At 43.1% G+C, this 19,385-nt stretch overlaps 2 protein-coding genes across 2 annotated transcripts; both read left to right on the top strand.

Moving 5' to 3' along the window:
* The first annotated feature begins 4,505 nt into the window (after nt 1–4,505).
* On the top strand, nt 4,506–13,010 carry LOC131936374 (uncharacterized). Its single transcript, XM_059293322.1, has 5 exons — nt 4,506–4,574; nt 8,276–8,482; nt 9,180–9,258; nt 9,535–12,398; nt 12,454–13,010. The coding sequence occupies exons 2-5, from the start codon at nt 8,413–8,415 to the stop codon at nt 13,008–13,010; spliced, it is 3,570 nt and encodes a 1,189-aa protein (XP_059149305.1). The 5' UTR covers nt 4,506–4,574; nt 8,276–8,412.
* Nucleotides 13,011–17,015: 4,005 nt separating this feature from the next.
* Nucleotides 17,016–18,652, top strand: LOC131936373 (uncharacterized). Its single transcript, XM_059293321.1, has 2 exons — nt 17,016–17,530; nt 18,529–18,652. Exons 1-2 carry the CDS (start codon nt 17,016–17,018, stop codon nt 18,650–18,652), a joined length of 639 nt encoding a protein of 212 aa, XP_059149304.1.
* The last annotated feature ends 733 nt before the right edge of the window (nt 18,653–19,385 follow it).

Here is a 19,385-nt window from a genome sequence, read left to right as displayed (position 1 = left end):
CTTTCTAAGGTAAAAAAATAATTGAAAATGACAAAAATGCGTTTTGGTCACTTTTATTTTCAAATTTTTTTTTTTTTTTTTTTTTTTTTTTTTTTTTTTTTTTTGCTTTGGACATAGAATAACTCTAAAACTATTTTGTTGGTAACATTAACAGGAATAATGTGTTCAATATTTTCAAAAATCACATGAGTTAAAATATTATTTTTAAAAAATGTCACAGTTATCTAGAGCAGGAGAAACAGAATCAAAATTTAGTGGAGTAATGTAATGTAATCTAATAAAGACGTGATGCCTACAAGTAATGCAGCAGTTGCTGTTACATTCAAACCTATTGGGTTGATAACTGCTTTGGGGGAACAGTTTTTAAAACGACAACTCCACATCTTTGTATGTCTAGTTACCCCCAACCTTGATCTTGTTGAGCATCAAGAGTAAGTGATATGTTTTGGGAACTGTAGTTGGGGGGGGGGGGGCTTGGCCTCCTTCCCTTGTAAGGAAAGTTCTGGATAGGCCACCATAAATGTCTCCAGCTATGGAATAAATAATTGATTTAGTGATTAATAAAATATAATTAGATTTACTACTAGCCTATTTTGTAGGCCTACTATTTATCCTGTGACTGTAGCTGGAAACATGAAAAAGCCTGAAAACACCTTTTTGTTTAAAGAAATGTAAACTTGATAGTATATTTTGAACATTAATTCTATTGAATGAAATATTCGTTGTTTGTGCCACAATGGTTGAGATATCCAATGATGAAGGTGCCATACTGTAGTTCTCAACATCATATAGGACAACTTAACTGTCCTTCATTGTTACTATATGCATATAAAATAAATAAATAATGAGAAGTACTACTTACACTTACAACTAATATAACATTTAAAACTAAGTCACAACATGTACAATCTTATTAAATTGCACCACCATCTAAAAATTGATCTGGTACATTTTATTAAGGAGACTGGCGCAGACCATTTCACATTATTCAGCAGGGGAATCAGAATCAGTGCACAACAGAAAATTGAAAATTAATCACATTAGTCCTTAAACTTTAGTGTCTTTTGTTTTAAATAAATTGATAAAAATGTATAGTTATTACAATTATAAGTTTCTTTTGTGTTTCAATAATATTTTATAAGTATTTAACCTTCGTTCCCTGTAAATAATTGAGTTCGTCCACATAGTAACCAAAAATGTCTGGTGGCCATTTTGAATTTGTCGATTCATAATTTTGACGCGATAGTCCAGATAAACTGTAGTAATACGACCCTATCATTAATCCCATTCGATAGATTTTAAAGAATTAGTAAACACTAGCATCTAATAGTTAAGTGCATCCATATTTTAAGTACCTAGAATGTCCTGAATTAAATAGCTTCACGTTTAAACACACCCTGTGTACAAGCGTAGTTCACACGCTAAAACCGTTGACTAGTAGGGTTCAAATTTACATTAATAACGTGTGCTAATTAAACCAAACTGACATTCAAACTTAAAATTCATTTATTAAAATGTAAATGAAACTTTAAAAATGATACTTACAACTTGTTTGAAGGCTCTAGCAAGGGTAAAATCCGTTTAGCATCATCGGTCGTCAACCTTTAAAACCGTTCGGCGAGCAACTGACTCGGGGCTGAAAGTTGACTCGAGGGTTATATGCTTATTGAGGGTACGGCTTCGCGACCGTAAATCAGAAAGACTTGAATTTACAACACAAAGTAGTTATAAAAGTGAACTTTACATCGGTGTAAAGATTGAAACAGAATTAGTTTGTTTTCGTGTATACATCGTCATTTAAAGTTTAAAAACTGATTTTTTAAAATGAAATAAGCAAGTTATTTTTTCAATTTATACATCAAACGATAGACTAGAATTCGCTCTTTAAAATGACATTAAGATTATGCTTCTACGATGCTTCGTCGCGAAGCCGCAACCAAATGAAACAGTGTGGGGTCGATCGGTACACGCAAAACGGTGAAATTTGTTGACGTAACTGATACTTTTCAAACCAATATAAAACACATTCAAACATATGTTACAGATATACAAATACCAGATTACGACAGATAAAGGCTTAAACTTTATTGACATATAATTTTTATTCTTATAGGACAACTAGAAGTAGTGAAATTTTATTTTTGAAAACCGCAAAAACTGACCCTAAAACGCACTTTTTCGCCAGTTTGGACTACCTAATTAAACGGCATAACCATTGGTTGGCCCTGCAGTTAAACGACATAATCTGATGGCCCTACTGTTGAGCTGCCCTGCCATCTGATGGCCCAACCACCCTACTTCATCTCTAGCTTGACATCCGATGGCCCTGGTAAAATATACGGGAATTCCCCATTCCCCCCCCCCCCCCCATATTGAGCCACTCATTGACTGCAGAACGCGAGGGAGCGGACACAACAACACATGTCTCTATGTACAAGTGAATTTAGTTCCGTGTGTGCTCCAGTGTAGACATCGCGTGGTGTGCTTACAACAGTAGGTCAGCGTCACAACAATATCAGGGATACTGACGGTCGGCGTCACAATATCAGGAACTTGGGCTGTCGGCGTCACAACAATATCAGGGACACTGACTGTCGGCGTCACAATATCAGGAGCTTAGACTGTCGGATTCACAATATCAGGAACTCAGGCTGTCGGCGTCACAAGATTAGGTGAGTGAAGTATGACTTTTCTTGTCTATTATTCGAGAACTTTTGTCTTTACAAAGCCGCCTATCCCTAAAACAAATTTTCACCAACATAAGCGTCGATTTTTCGTAATTGAATGGTATAGAGACGGCATTAATGGGCATAAAGACGGCATTAATGGGTATATCGCACATTTTATGGGACGACGTGGTCGAATGGTAGAGAGTTTGTCTGCTAACTCGAAAGTCTCAAGTTCGGGTCCCCGGATAGAGTTGTAGCACATCCCTGGTGGGTACCTGACTCGTGTCAGGAAGAGTAAAGGCCGCTGGGCATAGAGCTAACCCTCACGAGCCGAGGTGACAGATTACTGGTGAACTCTACCTGTGTCATTGACCGCCAGAACTTACAGTGGACATATCGATGGCTTGAATGGGCATACAATTTGCTACAATGGACATAACGTTGGCTACAATGGGCATAACGTTGGCTACAGTGGGCATAACGTTGGCTACAGTGGGCATAACGTTGTCTACAATGGGCATACAATTGGCTACAATGGGCATACCGTTGGCTACAGTGGGCATACCGTTGGCTACAGTGGGCATAACGTTGGCTACAATGGGCATACCGTTGGCTACAGTGGGCATAAAGTTGGCTACAGTGGGCATAAAGTTGGCTACAGTGGGCATAACGCAACTTTTAAGAGACCCGGGTCATATAGCAAGAGGAGACTATGGCTGTCATGACACAGTTAATAGCAACTCTTAATTAGCCGATAAGGTGAATAGAAATAGCCCAAGGTCATCGTTATGTAGGCCAGTCACATGACCCGCCTTTCAGCTGTATAAAAACTATCACTTACAGTTTGTCGTGGTGATTTACTATTCACTTTCAGCTGGATAAAAACTATCATTCACAGTTCACAGTTTGTCGTGGTGGTTTACATTCTGGACTCAAACTTTGTTCAGCCGTTTGTTGCATTTGATAATTGTAGATTGACCAGAAATATTTAAACGTCAGTTTGAACTAGATAAAATTAATTATTTTGTTACAGAATATATTCATAATAAAGAATCTGCAGAAAATTTATAAAAAAAAACACACAGCATTTAATTTTTTTAAATGCACACAATTTTGAAAATATTGAATTTTTTTAAAAGCATTTTCTGGGCCGTTGCCATTGCAAAGTGAATCAAAAAATTATTTTTGTTTTGACGGCAAGTTAAAGTACACAAAGGTTAGGCTGACAGGAGCTAGCTTAGACGGTTTTCACAAACCTGCCACCTATCTTACACCAACCTACCACCAACCTACTTCCACCAACCTACCACCACCCAACCTACCTACCCCCAACCTACTAGATCTACTAACCACCAACCTACCAGCACCCAACCTACCTATCACCAACCTACTAGATCTACTAACCACCAACCTACTAGATCTACTAACCACTAACCTTACCACCAACTACATACCACCAAACTACTAACCACCAACCTACTAGATCTACTAACCACCAACCTACCAGCACCCAACCTACCTATCACCAACCTACTAGATCTACTAACCACCAACCTACTAGATCTACTAACCACCAACCTTACCACCAACTACATACCACCAACCTACTAACCACCAACCTACTAGATCTACTAACCACCAACCTACTAGACCTACTAACCACCAACCAAACCCCACCACCAGCACGTCAGTGTTTAGACAATGAACTTGAGCTCAAAAAGAAATATCCGGTTGAGACCATCCTCCCGGAAATAAACACTTAGATATCAAGAAATGAAAAGAAATTTCCGGATTTATTTCTCTAAAATTGAACCATCTCAATGTTTACTTTTGTCTAGGTTTTGTCTCAGTTAATGTAGTTGATTGTTTAAAAACAGATCTTGTACGTCAATATTCTAAATCCAGGTAATCACTGCTATTTTAATCCTAAATAAAGTTTTGTTTTCAAAGGCGAAGCTCCTTCCCTTACTAGTTAATAGACGGGGTTAAGGCTAGATTAGGACAAGCGGCCCGCAGTTTATGGTTAAAATATAACTTTAGGTGACGCACGATCCATTCTTGCATCCTTTATCTCTTAATCCGATGACACTGATAATCTTTTATTACCTGTTACAGATTTTGGCATAGATTTGGTTTGCTTTTGGTCTGTTTAGGTTTGGCCTCTTCTTCTAATCAGGTGGGCCACTTAGTTAGTTTGGCCTATGGTCTGAATGAAGTTGGCCACTGAGTTAGTTGGCCTCTGGTCTGAATCGGGTTGGCCTATGGCCCAAATGAGGTTGTCCTCTGAAAAGAACTTTTATTCTATTGTGTTTAACATTTTATGCTAACTACTATCAAATTTGGTATGAAATGTTTAATCCATATGTGGACGGCCACATAGTTTATCAAACTTGTAGTTTATTTTTCCTTTTTTTTTTAAAAACGAAGCTCTGGCGATAAAACAAGATGCTTAAGGCACCCCTCCATTTCTAGCGTGCACCCCTCCATCATATTACTTGGTGTTATAAGGTGTCATATGGTGTTATAAGGTGTTATATGGTGTTACCTGGTGTTATAAGGTGTTATATGGTGTTACCTGGTGTTATAAGGTGTTATATGGTGTTATAAGGTGTTATATGGTGTTACCTGGAGGGGTTTTGTTACTTGGGGTTACTTGAATGCTCTTTAACCAAGGTAACCACCTATTATATAATAACGCCTGTTATATTTCCCCACCTGTTATATTACCCCACCTGTTATATTACCCCACCTGTTATATTACCCCACCTGTTATAATACCACACCTGTTATATTACCACACCTGTTATATTACCCCACCTGTTATATTACCCCACCTGTTATATTACCCCACCTGTTATATTACCCCACCTGTTATATTACCCCACCTGTTATATTACCCCACCTGTTATATTACTCCACCTGTTATATTACCCCACCTGTTATATTACCCCACCTGTTATATTACCCCACCTGTTATATCACCCCACCTGTTATATCACCCCACCTGTTATATTACCCCACCTGTTATATTACCCCACCTGTTATATTACCCCACCTGTTATATTACCCCACCTGTTATATTACCCCACCTGTTATATTACCCCACCTGTTATATCACCCCACCTGTTATATCACCCCACCTGTTATATCACCCCACCTGTTATATTACCCCACCAGTTATATTACCACACAGCCTCTGCCAACGTGATGTATGCACACATATCCCGCCACCAAAAACTACTTCGATTGCTCACCTAATAGCACTAATTAGACACTTAGTTAATTGGCCAATAAATGTGCATTGCATCTTGTAAGTCACAAGACGGGCGTTTTTTATGCGAAGTATTCTCTCGTCCCTTCGAGTTCTCTTATTAGCTGACCTGTCCGACATATCTTGACCACTACTGACCACTTCTGTTACGTCATACTTGAGTACCAAGGCGCTACATGGTATCAAGGAACCTTCTAGAAGTATGACGAGAACAGGTTGCTGGTCCACTCTCACAGGTTCTCAAACTGGCAGAGGTACGGTGCTAGCCTTCAATCGTTTGGCTGAAATACTTGAGGTGACACCTTCAGTGAAGGTCAAACATGACGTGACACCAGTAGTGAAGGTCAAACATGACGTGACACCAGTAGTGAAGGTCAAACATGACGTGACACCAGTAGTGAAGGTCAAACATGACGTGACACCAGCAGTGAAGGTCAAACATGACGTGACACCAGCAGTAAAGGTCAAACATGACGTGACACTGACATCGAGGGTCAAAACTTGACGTGACACCAGGAGTGGAGTGGTCAAGAGACTTCAAATGCTTTTGGTCCTATGGTAATTTGTGTAGGACATACTGCTAACTTTGGCAGCCGTGTAGTATTTTAACGAAACAATTGTTATTTAACGAAACAAGTATTATTTAACGAAACAAGTATTATTTAACGAAACAATTATTATTAAACGAAACAATTATTATATAACGAAACATTTATTACATCAGCGATGCCACTGCTTCATCAATAACGTTGTAAATAATATCACAGAATGGTTGTAACAATTGTTACTTGTTGTTATAGTTACAATAGACCTGCGTCCATGCTGTCGAGGTTGTACTAATGTTCTACTTGTAACAATTGTTACACGATTGGTGCTTGACTCCAGAGTCCACTTAGCCATAAAAAAATGTGTCGACTCGTCTTTAGCATCGTCATGTAGACGCCAGTACCTTCGTTAAGTGGGGCGTGTCAGGGGCATAGACAAGATACAATATGTCATGTCAATAGTGGTGTCAGGATGTCATGTCAGTGGTGGTGTCAGGATGTCATGTCAGTGGTGGTGTTCGCTGATGACCTATGTTGGGAATCTATTTAGAGAAACATTTTCCCATCAACGAAATGTCCTCTACAAATTACTTTTGTAACCCTCTCCCGCCCCACCCCACATTCTACACACACTCTGTTAAAAGCTTTTAAATACTTTAATAAAAAATATCTGGGTTGGAACTAATCGCATTTTACCCACTTTAACCAAACACACCTGGTTTTCTTACAGACACCTGTCTCCCCGTAACAAACGCCACATAACTAAGTCTAGGAGAACTGTCAGAGTTTTCAACATACCTGGTATTACTGAGAGTTGCAGGATCGAAAAAAACTCTTGACACACACCTCTAGGCCCGGGTCATTGTGAGAGGACACGCCCCTGGTCTAGGTTCTCTGTGAGAGGACACGCCCCTGGTCTAGGTTCTCTGTGAGAGGACACGCCCCTGGTCTAGGTTCTCTGTGAGAGGACGCGCCCCTGGTCTAGGTTCTCTGTGAGAGGACGCGCCCCTGGTCCTGGGTCTCTGTGAGAGGACACGCCCCTGGGTCTCGTGACGTCAAGCATGTACCGTCCACTTGACCAGCCCTCTAAGAAGCGCTGATGGAATGTGACACCTAGTTGGTGAATGGGATGTGTGTTGGTGAGCGCTTGTTCGCGAGGCGCGTGAGCTAGAACACGTTTTGTTTTCACGCAGACAGGAGCACAATTTTGTTTGGATGTGTTGTGTTGGATGATGTTGTAGCTTTAAGGCAGATTTGGTCTTGGCTATGGTCTAATCGCATTTATTCATTTAGGATTAACCCCCCCCCCCCCCCTTTCCAGAGCTACTTGTGTTCGCTAGGGTATGTACAATCTAACATTTTTTTGCCTTTAACTAAACTTTTGTTAAGCAAAATGTATTTTCTATTTATGCAACCAAAAATTTGGGGTAGTTGGGTCAAAAGTTGATTTTTGTTTCAAGGAATAAGGCTGTTGATGTTTTTGTGGTCATATTGGTGTGGTTATGTGATTGTGGTAATTCCTGTATGGCTTAATCATCACGTTTTGTGTGGCTGTGATAATCACGTCATTGTGTCTGTAATGATCACGTCATTGTGTCTGTAATGATCACGTCATTGTCTCTGTAATGATCACGTCATTGTGTCTGTAATGATCACGTCTCCGTGAACGTAATGATCACGTCTGCGTGATTGTGATCGTAAAGTTTGTATTTTTCGACGCCCAGTAGAAACCGCAGTTGAGTGACGTCTATCGCTGTAAAATATTTGCATATTCTCCATCCGGTCTTCAGATAACCATCCGGTCTTCAGATAACCATCCGGTCTTCAGATAACCATCTGTTTAAAGGCTGAGTCAGTGAACCGTGTCCTGAGAACATCCAGCCAATAAACGATGATTTACGTGATTGCTGATTCTAGCCAATGAACCATGAACTTGGCTGCAGAACTTCCACATCCGGGTGGCCTTGAGCAGACGACAGATGGGGCAATGGACTACGGTAAGAAATTTTTCGTCTTTAGCCCAGAGTTGTTTTTAAGTCATAACAACCCTGAAAACCCAAGTCATTAATCCACAATCATAAAATTGTATTCCTTAGTAAATTTCCTGAATAATTGTAAAATCACGCGATAGACTAAATAAGAGGGTACAAACAGGTATCAAACTAAGCTCCTAGCTGAACCCGAAGTTTCTCGAAATTTTCTCAAGTTTGTCTCATTTATCTACGCCAGCCAGTCATTTTTTTGTCCAGTCCATTTTTTAAATAGCTAGATTAAAAAACAAATCTTAACGTTTTTCTCACTAGGATCGAGAGATAAGTTTAGATCCTCATTTATTCTGTATGTTGACGGTTCTCTAGCTCGTTGCATCATTTTCCCCCGATAGCTTTTTTTTTTTTAAACTTGATTTTAAATAAAACGAAACAAATAGCAACACAGTCGCCACCAGAGCAACACAGTCGCCAGATGGAAAGCTTTGACTCACTGATGACTCATCAGTGGCGTGTCACACGAAGCGGAAGTTGAAATGAGCGCAAACTTCGAACCTCTTAAAATCCTCCCCCCCCCCCATTAAACTGTGTACTTATTTTTTACGTACTTTGTACATGCCGTGTACAAACTCCGGCTTTCTATTGTTTAATGTTGACTCTCCGATGTGACGTCACACAGCTTCTAACCAGTTTCCTCTCTCAACAGATATCTCGATTGTTGCAGTTTCCGTCTTCTTCGGACTCACTGCCCTCGTTTTAACAACAATATCTTGCTTGTGTTGCAAGTAAGTTGTAGCTTCAGCCCGTCTACCTGTATAAAGCACCAAACACCACCTACCTGTATAAAACACAAATGTTTATTCATTATAATTTGTTTATATATTTCCCTAATTCCACCTAATTTAGTTTTAAAATAATGACATGACAAAATATCTTAAGACAAATATCTCAGAGAAAAGATATCTCATGTTAAAATTTCTCATTACAAGATCTTTCCAAACAAAGCAACACCCTAGTATTTAGAAAGCAATTGATTGAGTGAAATGATTTGACCGTTGCAGGAAAGACTCGCCCCAAGGCCACTACAGCAGGTATGGCAAGAGCAAGGACCGTATCCCCCTGGAGGACCTGCTCAGCAAGCCCCCCCTCGCGGACCCCGAGTCTGTCTTCAGCGAGCTCTCCTACGACGGCCGTATGTCCAGCAATGCCAACAACTGGGCCATGTGGGAGGACGGGCCAAGCGGGGTCCACGACTCCAGCGCCGCCCCGGGGAAAAGTTCCGACACGTACGACTACAACCGCCGCACCAGCTCCGTCAAGCTCAACAATGCGGGCGGGACGGCGGCGGCTGGCATCGCCGCCAACAAGAAGTGGAGCAGCGAGAAGCAGAAGACTAAAATGAACCGGAAGTTGCGCGTGCAGGAGCTCAACCAGCAGCACAACATCCAGAACGATCTGAAGCCTCTACCCACCATCCATGACGACTTAAGGGAAGCGGTCAACGACCCGGCGTCACCGTCTGGTCAAGCGTCTTCCACCAGTCCTGATTACTGTCAAGCCGTGGAGCTACCTCAGAAAAACACAAACCACAAAGGGCAGTACGAGAAGCCTTTGCTGGAAGAAAGCGGGCTGAAGATTCACCGCGCGTCCATCAAGACGCCCCCGGCCAACTACTCCTTCTGTCACTCGACGCGGTGCAGCTTCAGCCACGAGCTGGGCCACACGGCCAACGGCAGCAAGTTGCCGCGGACCAGCCTGCCCCGGTCTGACGAGGTCCCGTCCAACCCGCACAGAAAAAACAGCAGACTCCGTAGAACTTCCAGCACAGAGATTTTCTCCAGCCGTGTTCCGCTTGTAGGCAACGGTTCCAACATTGGCCATAGCAATGTTCATGCAGTCGCCAAGTTCAAGGACGCTCACATGGTCAAATCTCACAGCGATCACGTGATCTGTTACGGGCAAACTGATACAAAGAACAGAAACCAGGATACGGAGATTAACGAGTGCGACGTCATCACCAAGGAGTGTGACGTCATCTCCACTGAGTGTGACGTCATTGCCCCATCCCCGTCGAGCACGCTGTCCAACAGTTTGACCCTCCCCGTCAGCATTGAGCTGCCCTCCAGCCTGGTCGCTGACCAGTCGCCCTCACACGTGACCGTAGAGCAGACGTTAGCTGACGTCACGCGGCCGTCCGCCGACGAACGTGACGGCGTCATCATGCGGAGGTCGTACTCCTGCAAGGCCCGGCACGAGCCGTCTGCTCACCCCACCAGCTCTAAGACCATCAGCCTCAACCTCCAGATCAACGTCCATTTCCAGGACCCAAAAGACGAGATCACCACGCCCCACGTGACCTGCCTGACCAGCCTTGAACCCCAGAAGCCGGTGTTCAACCCTTTCAGCGGATACTACCAGGGTCTGAACGCCCTCAAGCACGCCATCTTCAAACACAACACGGAAGTGATGACCGAGAACGGCAGCAACCTGAAGGAGAGGATGCTGGAGCAATCGTTCGCCGCCAAGGCCAAGCTGATCAACACGGAGACGGACGAGCTGAGGAAAAGATTCTCTGAACCCATGTTTCTCCAGAGTGTGATCCTAGAGTCGCCCGAAGATTCTCACATTGTGAGGAGGATGTCTGTTATTGACGCCAGAAGTCTGAAGAAGGAAAGATTCGTGCACAGGCCCAGACTCACTGTACACGAGATTAGACAACTCGACCAGCCTGCTCAGCCGGGCATAGAGCCGGGCATAGAGCCGGGCATAGAGCCGGGCACTGTGCCGGGCATAGAGCCGGGCATAGAGCCGGGCATTAAGACGGGCATAGAGCCGGGCATTGAGGCAGGCACAGAGCCTGATGTAAACACGGGCACCTCGCAAGAAAACGAAAGTAGCGAACCTCTATCCGAACAGTTTGACAACACGAGCGGCCTTGAGACAAACAGTCCGGCCACCACTGAAGTTGAGCACTGTCAGCTCAACACGACATCCGCCCTTCAAGTGGAGACGTCAGGCATCAAAGACAGCTCGCAGCGAAAATCTCCCGACCAAGACAGTGTTCCCACGTCTTCATCTACAAGCCCAGAGTTCAAATCCCAGGACGGGGTGGAGAAAACCGTTTCTTTACACAGAACAAACGCGACGCTCTATAGCAGCGATGTGCCAAAACCTACCAGACATTCATTGAATGCTAAAGCTGTCTTAGAGAATGTCTTATCTAGAAATTCGCTTAAAGAAAGCAGCGATAATTCGGCCGATAATGTGAAGAATGCGGAGTTATCTTCACATGACAGGGGCAATAACCTGGTATCTGACACTGAATCAAAGATCAGTTTTTCTGTTAAAGAGTCAGGGGAAGAGAACTCGGCAGGAACAGATCTGAACATAGCAACCAACAACAACATGGCGGCAAACCTTTCATCTCCTCTAGCACAAGATGGCGGCTGTGATGAGCCGAACAGACAGCGAATTCCTGCTGAGGATTGTGGGAAGAATGTCGAGGAGTCAGAGTCTAAAGGTTCGCCCATCGCTAGAACAAGGATGACGCATGACTCTGGCCAGGCTGGACAGGTAAATAGGAGGAGGGCCATGATATTCAATACAAGCAATACGGCCACCGGCGTCATCACAGGCAACACGGCCACCGGCGTCATCACAAGTAACACGGCCACCGGCGTCATCACAGGCAACACGGCCACCGGCGTCATCACAGGTGGGAGACCAGAGTCGGACAAACCAGCCGTGGTGCCGGACAAACCTGCCGTGGTGCCGGACAAACCTGCCGTGGTGCCGGACAAACCTGCCGTGGTGCCGGACAAACCTGCGAAACCTGTCGCTATGCCTAGAACTGTTCTTAGAAATAAGGTGAAAAGCGAAGAATCTAGAAGCCATCAAGCAGAAGAGGTCACGGGGGACAAAAGTCGTATCCCAATTCTGATTGTTGATTCTGATGACGAGAAATCTGACGAGGAAAACAGCGATACGGAAATCGGTGGCAAGGAAAAAAAAACCGTTTCTGTCCATACCGAGCGACGATGTCGAGAAAGACAACAACGGAAGTGACGAGAGCGACTACGACAACCCGTGGGACGATCTGGACGACGCCGTCAAGCGAGCGTCCATCCGCTACAACCGCCGGCCGAGTCGTGTGGCGGCTGGCACCAAGACGTTGCTGCTCAAGTCTGCTGAGGACCTGGGGAGGCTGCTGGAGGAGGCGGAGAAGAAGAGGAGGCTGAGGCAGGAGACGGTGCACAGCGAGATTCGATCTCCGGACGAAGACGTGGAGAGCTTGGCCATCCCGTTCACGCGGTTCTCCCCCTACAGACACACGGTCAAGGGCATCGTCAACCAGACGCAGCTGGCACAGTCGTCAGAGAACATCCTGAAGAGCTCCAGTCCGGAGTTCAGTCTCCTGCGGGCAGAGGGCATCAACGAGGAGGGCAGACGGTCGACCGAACACCGCCGACCTCAGTCGATGGCCGCCAAGTGGATTGCCAAGATCAGCAGCCCAGAAACCAAACGTCACAAAAATTAAGACATTGTTGACACGAACATGTTGATTACATACATTGTTGATACACACGAACATGTTGATTACATACATTGTTGATACACACGAACATGTTGATTACATACATTGTTGATACACACGAACATGTTGATTACATACATTGTTGATACACACGAACATGTTGATTACATACATTGTTGATACACACGAACATGTTGATTACATACATTGTTGACACGAACATGTTGATTACATACATTGTTGATACACACGAACATGTTGATTACATACATTGTTGATACACACGAACATGTTGATTACATACAATGTTGATACACACGAACATGTTGATTACATACATTGTTGATACACACGAACATGTTGATTACATACATTGTTGATACACACGAACATGTTGATTACATACATTGTTGATATACACGAACATGTTGATTACATACACTGTTGATGTTATGTTTGACATTTGAACACAGTTTATATTTTTTTAAACTCACAATAATTGTTTATGGGTGATTTTGTTGTCTAACCCTCTTATCTCAGTTTGAACCGACTTCTAATGCAGCGATATTATCCGATGATAATACAAGAATGTATAATTTTAATCCACTTCTATATTAATTTAGTCACTAAAAATGTATTTAAAGATTCAATACCAAAAGGGAGATAACAAGATAGTAGCGATACTCGATCAGTTAGGTGAACTGTGTTTATTGTTCACACAGTCGAGGCTCATAACGGGCAGATAATTGCCGTTAAACGTTTCTGATCTGGTTTTAAAAGCGAATATTTCCATGTCGCTTTGATTGATAACTCACCATTACCTAAAGAATATACATGTGTATGGAATATTGCATAGGGATTTTTTGTTGGTTGCTAAAGTGAGATAAGAAATTTTGATCTAAATATCTTTTTAAAAATGTATTGATTGTTTCCCTTGAATCTTTAGAAACTCAAACTCTTCGAATGATCACTGCCAATACCTGGACCATTTCATTTTGACTACCGTGACAGTCTGTTATTTAAAACTGTGACAGTCCATTGTTTACACCTGTGACAGTCAATTATTTACTACCCGCTGACCATTGTTTTCTATTGTGCCAGCCAAATGTTTACCACACGCCACCGACCGTTGTTTCCCCACAGTTGGCTAATGTTGCCTGCCATTTTGCCTTTCTATTCTTCCAATCCTCCGTCATTCGTCTGTTGTCTTATTACATGACTTTATTCATTGTTACATTTTGTTACATTTGTATTTAATGTTACATTTGTATGTAATACTACATTCATTCATTGTAACTTATCGCTGTACGTCTTCGCTATTACTGACCTCACATCATTGTTACTGGACTCACATCATTGTTACTGCCCTGACATCATTGTTACTGCCCTGACATCATTGTTACTGACCTCACATCATTGTTACTGCCCTCACATCATTGTTACTGCCCTGACATCATTGTTACTGCCCTGACATCATTGTTACTGGACTGAAATTCTAATGGCCTTGAACATGTTTTGACATTGGCCCCGTCAAGACTTTGGTGTCACTACAACAATACACTTTTTTTTCATTGATCCATTCAGTTGTTCCCTAGCTTAGACCATTTGTTCCATAGTTCGTCCATTTGTTCCATAGTTCGCCCAGTTGTTCCATTGATATGAACCACCCATGTTCCTTGACTTCACAAATATATTCAATCGCTTCATCCATTTCAAACATTGCTTCCTTCGGCTCCAAAGGTTAAACAGTATTAAAGAATTAAAATCAAATTGTTATTAAATAAAAACGTTTGTAAAACAGATATTGACTCATTTTATTGTAATACCCAATTATTTCTATAGATAAACGTTGTTAGACCTTTGAAGACAAGCACTGGTAAAGTATAATTTGAACAACAGCAGCAGACAGGACCTATATTGATATAATCCAAGGAAAGTAGGTAGGCCAAAACAAACTTGAAATATATCAGTTATCAGTGAAGCAGAGTGGTCGAGTTGGTAAAGCTGATCGTTGTTAAACCGAAAAGTCCCGAGTTCAAACCCCCGGGCAGATGAGGCTCTATAGCTGGAGACAGCAACTCTTCAGGGACAGAAATTCCAAAACCAAAATATGGGAAAGGCTTAATTTACGTCAGCTGATTGATGCCAGTTAGAAGTTTATTCCACGCCATGGGCTTGATGTCTGGAGCCATTATGTCGCAGGCCATAACAACAGGGCTCTATTGTGGATAGCTGTGCTGATGCCCTTCTGATTGAGTCCATTGGATTCGGTTGGTTGGGTGGAGACATTTTATCAGCGGCTGTTTTAAGTGGCACACAATTTTGCTTACATCACTTTTTCATTTAACATCTACCCTCCAGTAACACTTTGTAACAATGTTACTAACATACAAATGAAATTATTTCACGACTAGGATTATCGCTAAAAGGTGATAGATTCTTAAGCAACCAGTTATTTTGTTTAAATAAGCAGGTATTTTTTAAAAAATGTATTGTTCTTTTTAATTTTCTGTGGATTTAAAAGCGTATTTATTATAAAGTAGTTTTTTTTTTTTAAATGTTTTAAATTAAATAATGTGTTCAACTTTTTTTGGCGCCCCACCAACATTCCTTCCCTTCAGTCTGGCAACTTTCTAGAACTTTCTCCACACCCCCCCCCCCCCCCCCCCCCAAGCCACAGTCCACTAAAGCCAAGAAAAACATAACGGGGTGGGCGTGTCAGTGACTGACAAGCGAAGATAACCGAGCTTTGCCTGAATTATTCAGCCGATTAAAAAAAAACGTTTCAACTTTTTAAAAACCCAGCCCATGATGATATTATATTGATTCAATCAAACCACAAGTGTATTTGTCTGAGTTGTGAAACCACAATTCTGACATTGAAAACCACCTTCACAGTTTGTTTAGAGGTCTTGTCAGTGGGTTTCATCATAGCGAGTGCAGCATTGTTCATTTGGGACGACTCGTGATTTTTATATTCGACACAATTTTTGGTTAGACACACACATTAAACCCACACACGGAACTCACACACTGAACCCACACATCCAATTCGACGCCTATTTACACCCCCCTCCCCCCTAAGTGAAAAAAGTCCTTAAGACCAAAAAAATAAAGGTCTATAATTAGTCTACCATATGTACAGAGGTCTATAATTAGTCTACCAATGTCCACAACACACCGCCACAGTAAGGTACCCAGACAGTGCCGTGCTGATGTATGAACCTTAATTAGGGTCTCTGATTTCTCCTCCGGTCTGGCTAATCAAGCGTTACCTGATCTGATCGCCGCTATCACGTGACTTAATGTCTGTCATCTCCCCTACACGCATGCGCAAACCGCTCATTTTGCCGGGGAGTTCACACAGGTCAGGATGACGGCTACTTTCGATTTCAATAGCCAGTGTTGGCAGTGGTGTTGTCGGACAACAGGAGTGGACAGCAGGACCTGTGGCTGTCGTCTAGTTACCTGTGGCGTCGTCCAGTCGCCCCCCCCCCCAACACTTCCCCACCCTTAACCCAGGTAACCATGCCAACTATCTCCAGGTTTGCGGGTCAGTATGCCCCAGCCTGCCCCACTCCACAGCAGACCTTGTCTGGGTCACGGGTCACCTAATGACAACCCCAGTACAGCCCAGGAATAGCTCACTCCTCCTCCCACCCCCACCCCCGGCTCGCCAGTCCCAGGTGAAAATGTTCGCCATTCGCCAATAAATCAATTCCTCGCCTGGTTTCACACAGCAGCCTCCCTCCTCCCCCTCCCCGCCCTCATGTGTCGCAGTCAGTTTCTTCCCCTCCATCTACCACCCCACAACATACAATTAGAGACAATCACAACCCATCCCAGGGAGCCCCCCCCCCCCCCCACAACGCCTATCAGATGTAGACAATAACAACCCATCCCCCCCCCCCCATCCTATCTGATGTAGCAGTTAAAAAAAACAATTTCGTTACAACAGGTCTTGACAGGTTAGTTTAACCTCTGATGCATCTCCGTCTGTCGTCACGCATGTACCTGTACATCTACCTGTACATCTACCTGTACATCTACCTGTCCAGCTACCTGTACATCTACCTGTACATCTACCTGTACATCTACCTGTACATCTACCTGCACATCTACCTGTACATCTACCTGTACATCTACCTGTACATCTACCTGTACATCTACCTGTACATCTACCTGTCCCTCTACCTGTTCATCTACCTGTACATCTACCTGTACATCTACCTGTACATCTACCTGTCCATCTACCTGTACATCTACCTGTACATCTACCTGTACATCTACCTGTCCCTCTACCTGTACATCTACCTGTACATCTACCTGTACATCTACCTGTACATCTACCTGTACATCTACCTGTACATCTACCTGTCCCTCTACCTGTACATCTACCTGTACATCTACCTGTACATCTACCTGTACATCTACCTGTACATCTACCTGTACATCTACCTGTACATCTACCTTTCGTCCATCTACCTGTACATTTACCTGTACATCTACCTGTACATCTACCTGTACATCTACCTTTCGTCCATCTACCTACACCCCGCCACCATCCACCAATATTCCAACACCATCCACCAATATCCCAACACTACTCCACCATCCACCAATATACCAACACTACTCCACCATCCACCAATATCCCAACACTACTCCACCATCCACCAATATCCCAACACTACTCCACCATTCACCAATATCCCAACACCACGCCACCATCCACCAATATTCCAACACCATCCACCAATATCCCAACACTACTCCACCATCCACCAATATCCCAACACTACTCCACCATCCACCAATATACCAACACTACTCCACCATCCACCATCAATCCACCCCGCAAATCAATTGAATTGCCTCCCTTGTATTCAGCTCTAAAGTTTTCTAATTCCTTCCCCTATTGCTTAATTTTAGCAATCACGTGATGTCGGTACGCATGCGCAGTGGCGTGAACACGAGATTAGGCGGGAATAACTTTGTTCTGTCATGCGCAGAAATGTGAGATTAGAAGCGATGGATCTCGTAGAAAGTGGATTGGAGTAGAGTTCACCCTTACCGTCTGCTAATATTGAAAGCTCTAATTATACACGGTCAATACCCAATGGGGGATATAATTCACATTTCAACCAATCAAATTCAGGCGACAACACGATATGTTTAGCTTGTGGAAAAAAACGAAGTAATTAATTTTATATTTATTTATTTATTTCATTTGTTTCAACATTAGGAATAAATAGATATATTAAAAAATAAAATTAATATTGCAAATACAATTAATTGTTATAAATTTTTTAGAATTTTATAATTCTATGTTACTATAAATAGCCCATAAAATATACGTGATCTTTAATTTTAAGCACATTGAAAATTTAAGCAAAATGGTTCATGAACGGTTTGTTACCGAACTTGTTCCTATACAGGTTATTCCTATACAGGCCATTTTTAACAAGTTATTCACAAACTTCTTCAACCTGAACAAGTTCATCCCGAAACGTGTTTTCAGAAACATCGTGTTCATGAACGGCGTCTTCCACAACGACGTGTTCATGCACAATGGTCTTGAACAGCATATTCTTGAACGGCGTGTTCTTGAACACTTTGTTCATAAACAGTGTGTTCCTAAATAGAGTATTCCTGAACAGCGTGCTTCTGAACTGGGTGTTCCTGAACAACGTGTTTTTGATCAGGGTGTTCCTGATAGCTTAAAATAAGCTTGACACCGAACGGAGCAAGCGGTAGAAGAATGTTGTTGAAAGCCCAGAGAAACTGGAATGACGAAATGGTGGACGGTGTTGTCGTGGCACCGAAATCTGAGCTCCTCTATGACAGAGATCTAAGCTCCTCTGTGACAGTGGGGATATCTAAGCTCCTCTGTGACAGTGGGGAGATCTAAGCTCCTCTGTGACAGTGGGGAGATCTAAGCTCCTCTGTGACAGTGGGGAGATCTAAGCTCCTCTGTGACAGTGGGGAGATCTAAGCTCCTCTGTGACAGTGGGGAGATCTAAGCTCCTCTGTGACAGTGGGGATATCTAAGCTCCTCTGTGACAGTGGGGAGATCTAAGCTCCTCTGTAACAGTGGGGAGATCTAAGCTCCTCTGTGACAGTTGGGTCCAGAGATCTAAGCTCCTCTGTGACAGTGGGGAGATCTAAGCTCCTCTGTGATAGTGGGGAGATCTAAGCTCCTCTGTGACAGTGGGGAGATCTAAGCTCCTCTGTGACAGTTGGGGGCCAGAGATCTAAGCTCCTCTGTGACAGTGGGGAGATCTAAGCTCCTCTGTGATAGTGGGGAGATCTAAGCTCCTCTGTGACAGTGGGGAGATCTAAGCTCCTCTGTGACAGTGGGGAGATCTAAGCTCTTGT

This window comes from Physella acuta, unplaced genomic scaffold, assembly GCF_028476545.2.
Source record: "Physella acuta isolate Inbredline_101_S28 unplaced genomic scaffold, ASM2847654v3 ptg000177l, whole genome shotgun sequence".
NCBI lineage: Eukaryota > Metazoa > Mollusca > Gastropoda > Physidae > Physella > Physella acuta.
This window is presented reverse-complemented; position numbering and strand designations above follow the sequence as displayed.

Coding starts and splice junctions, on each gene's coding strand:
- LOC131936373 (XM_059293321.1), top strand. CDS start 17,016: ATGTACCTGTACATCTACCTGTACATCTACCTGTACATCTACCTGTCC. Junction 17,531..18,528: donor ATCTACCTGTACATCTACCT/GTACATCTACCT, acceptor ACGTGTTTTCAG/AAACATCGTGTTCATGAACG.
- LOC131936374 (XM_059293322.1), top strand. CDS start 8,413: ATGAACTTGGCTGCAGAACTTCCACATCCGGGTGGCCTTGAGCAGACG. Junction 8,483..9,179: donor AGATGGGGCAATGGACTACG/GTAAGAAATTTT, acceptor CTCTCTCAACAG/ATATCTCGATTGTTGCAGTT. Junction 9,259..9,534: donor ATATCTTGCTTGTGTTGCAA/GTAAGTTGTAGC, acceptor TGACCGTTGCAG/GAAAGACTCGCCCCAAGGCC.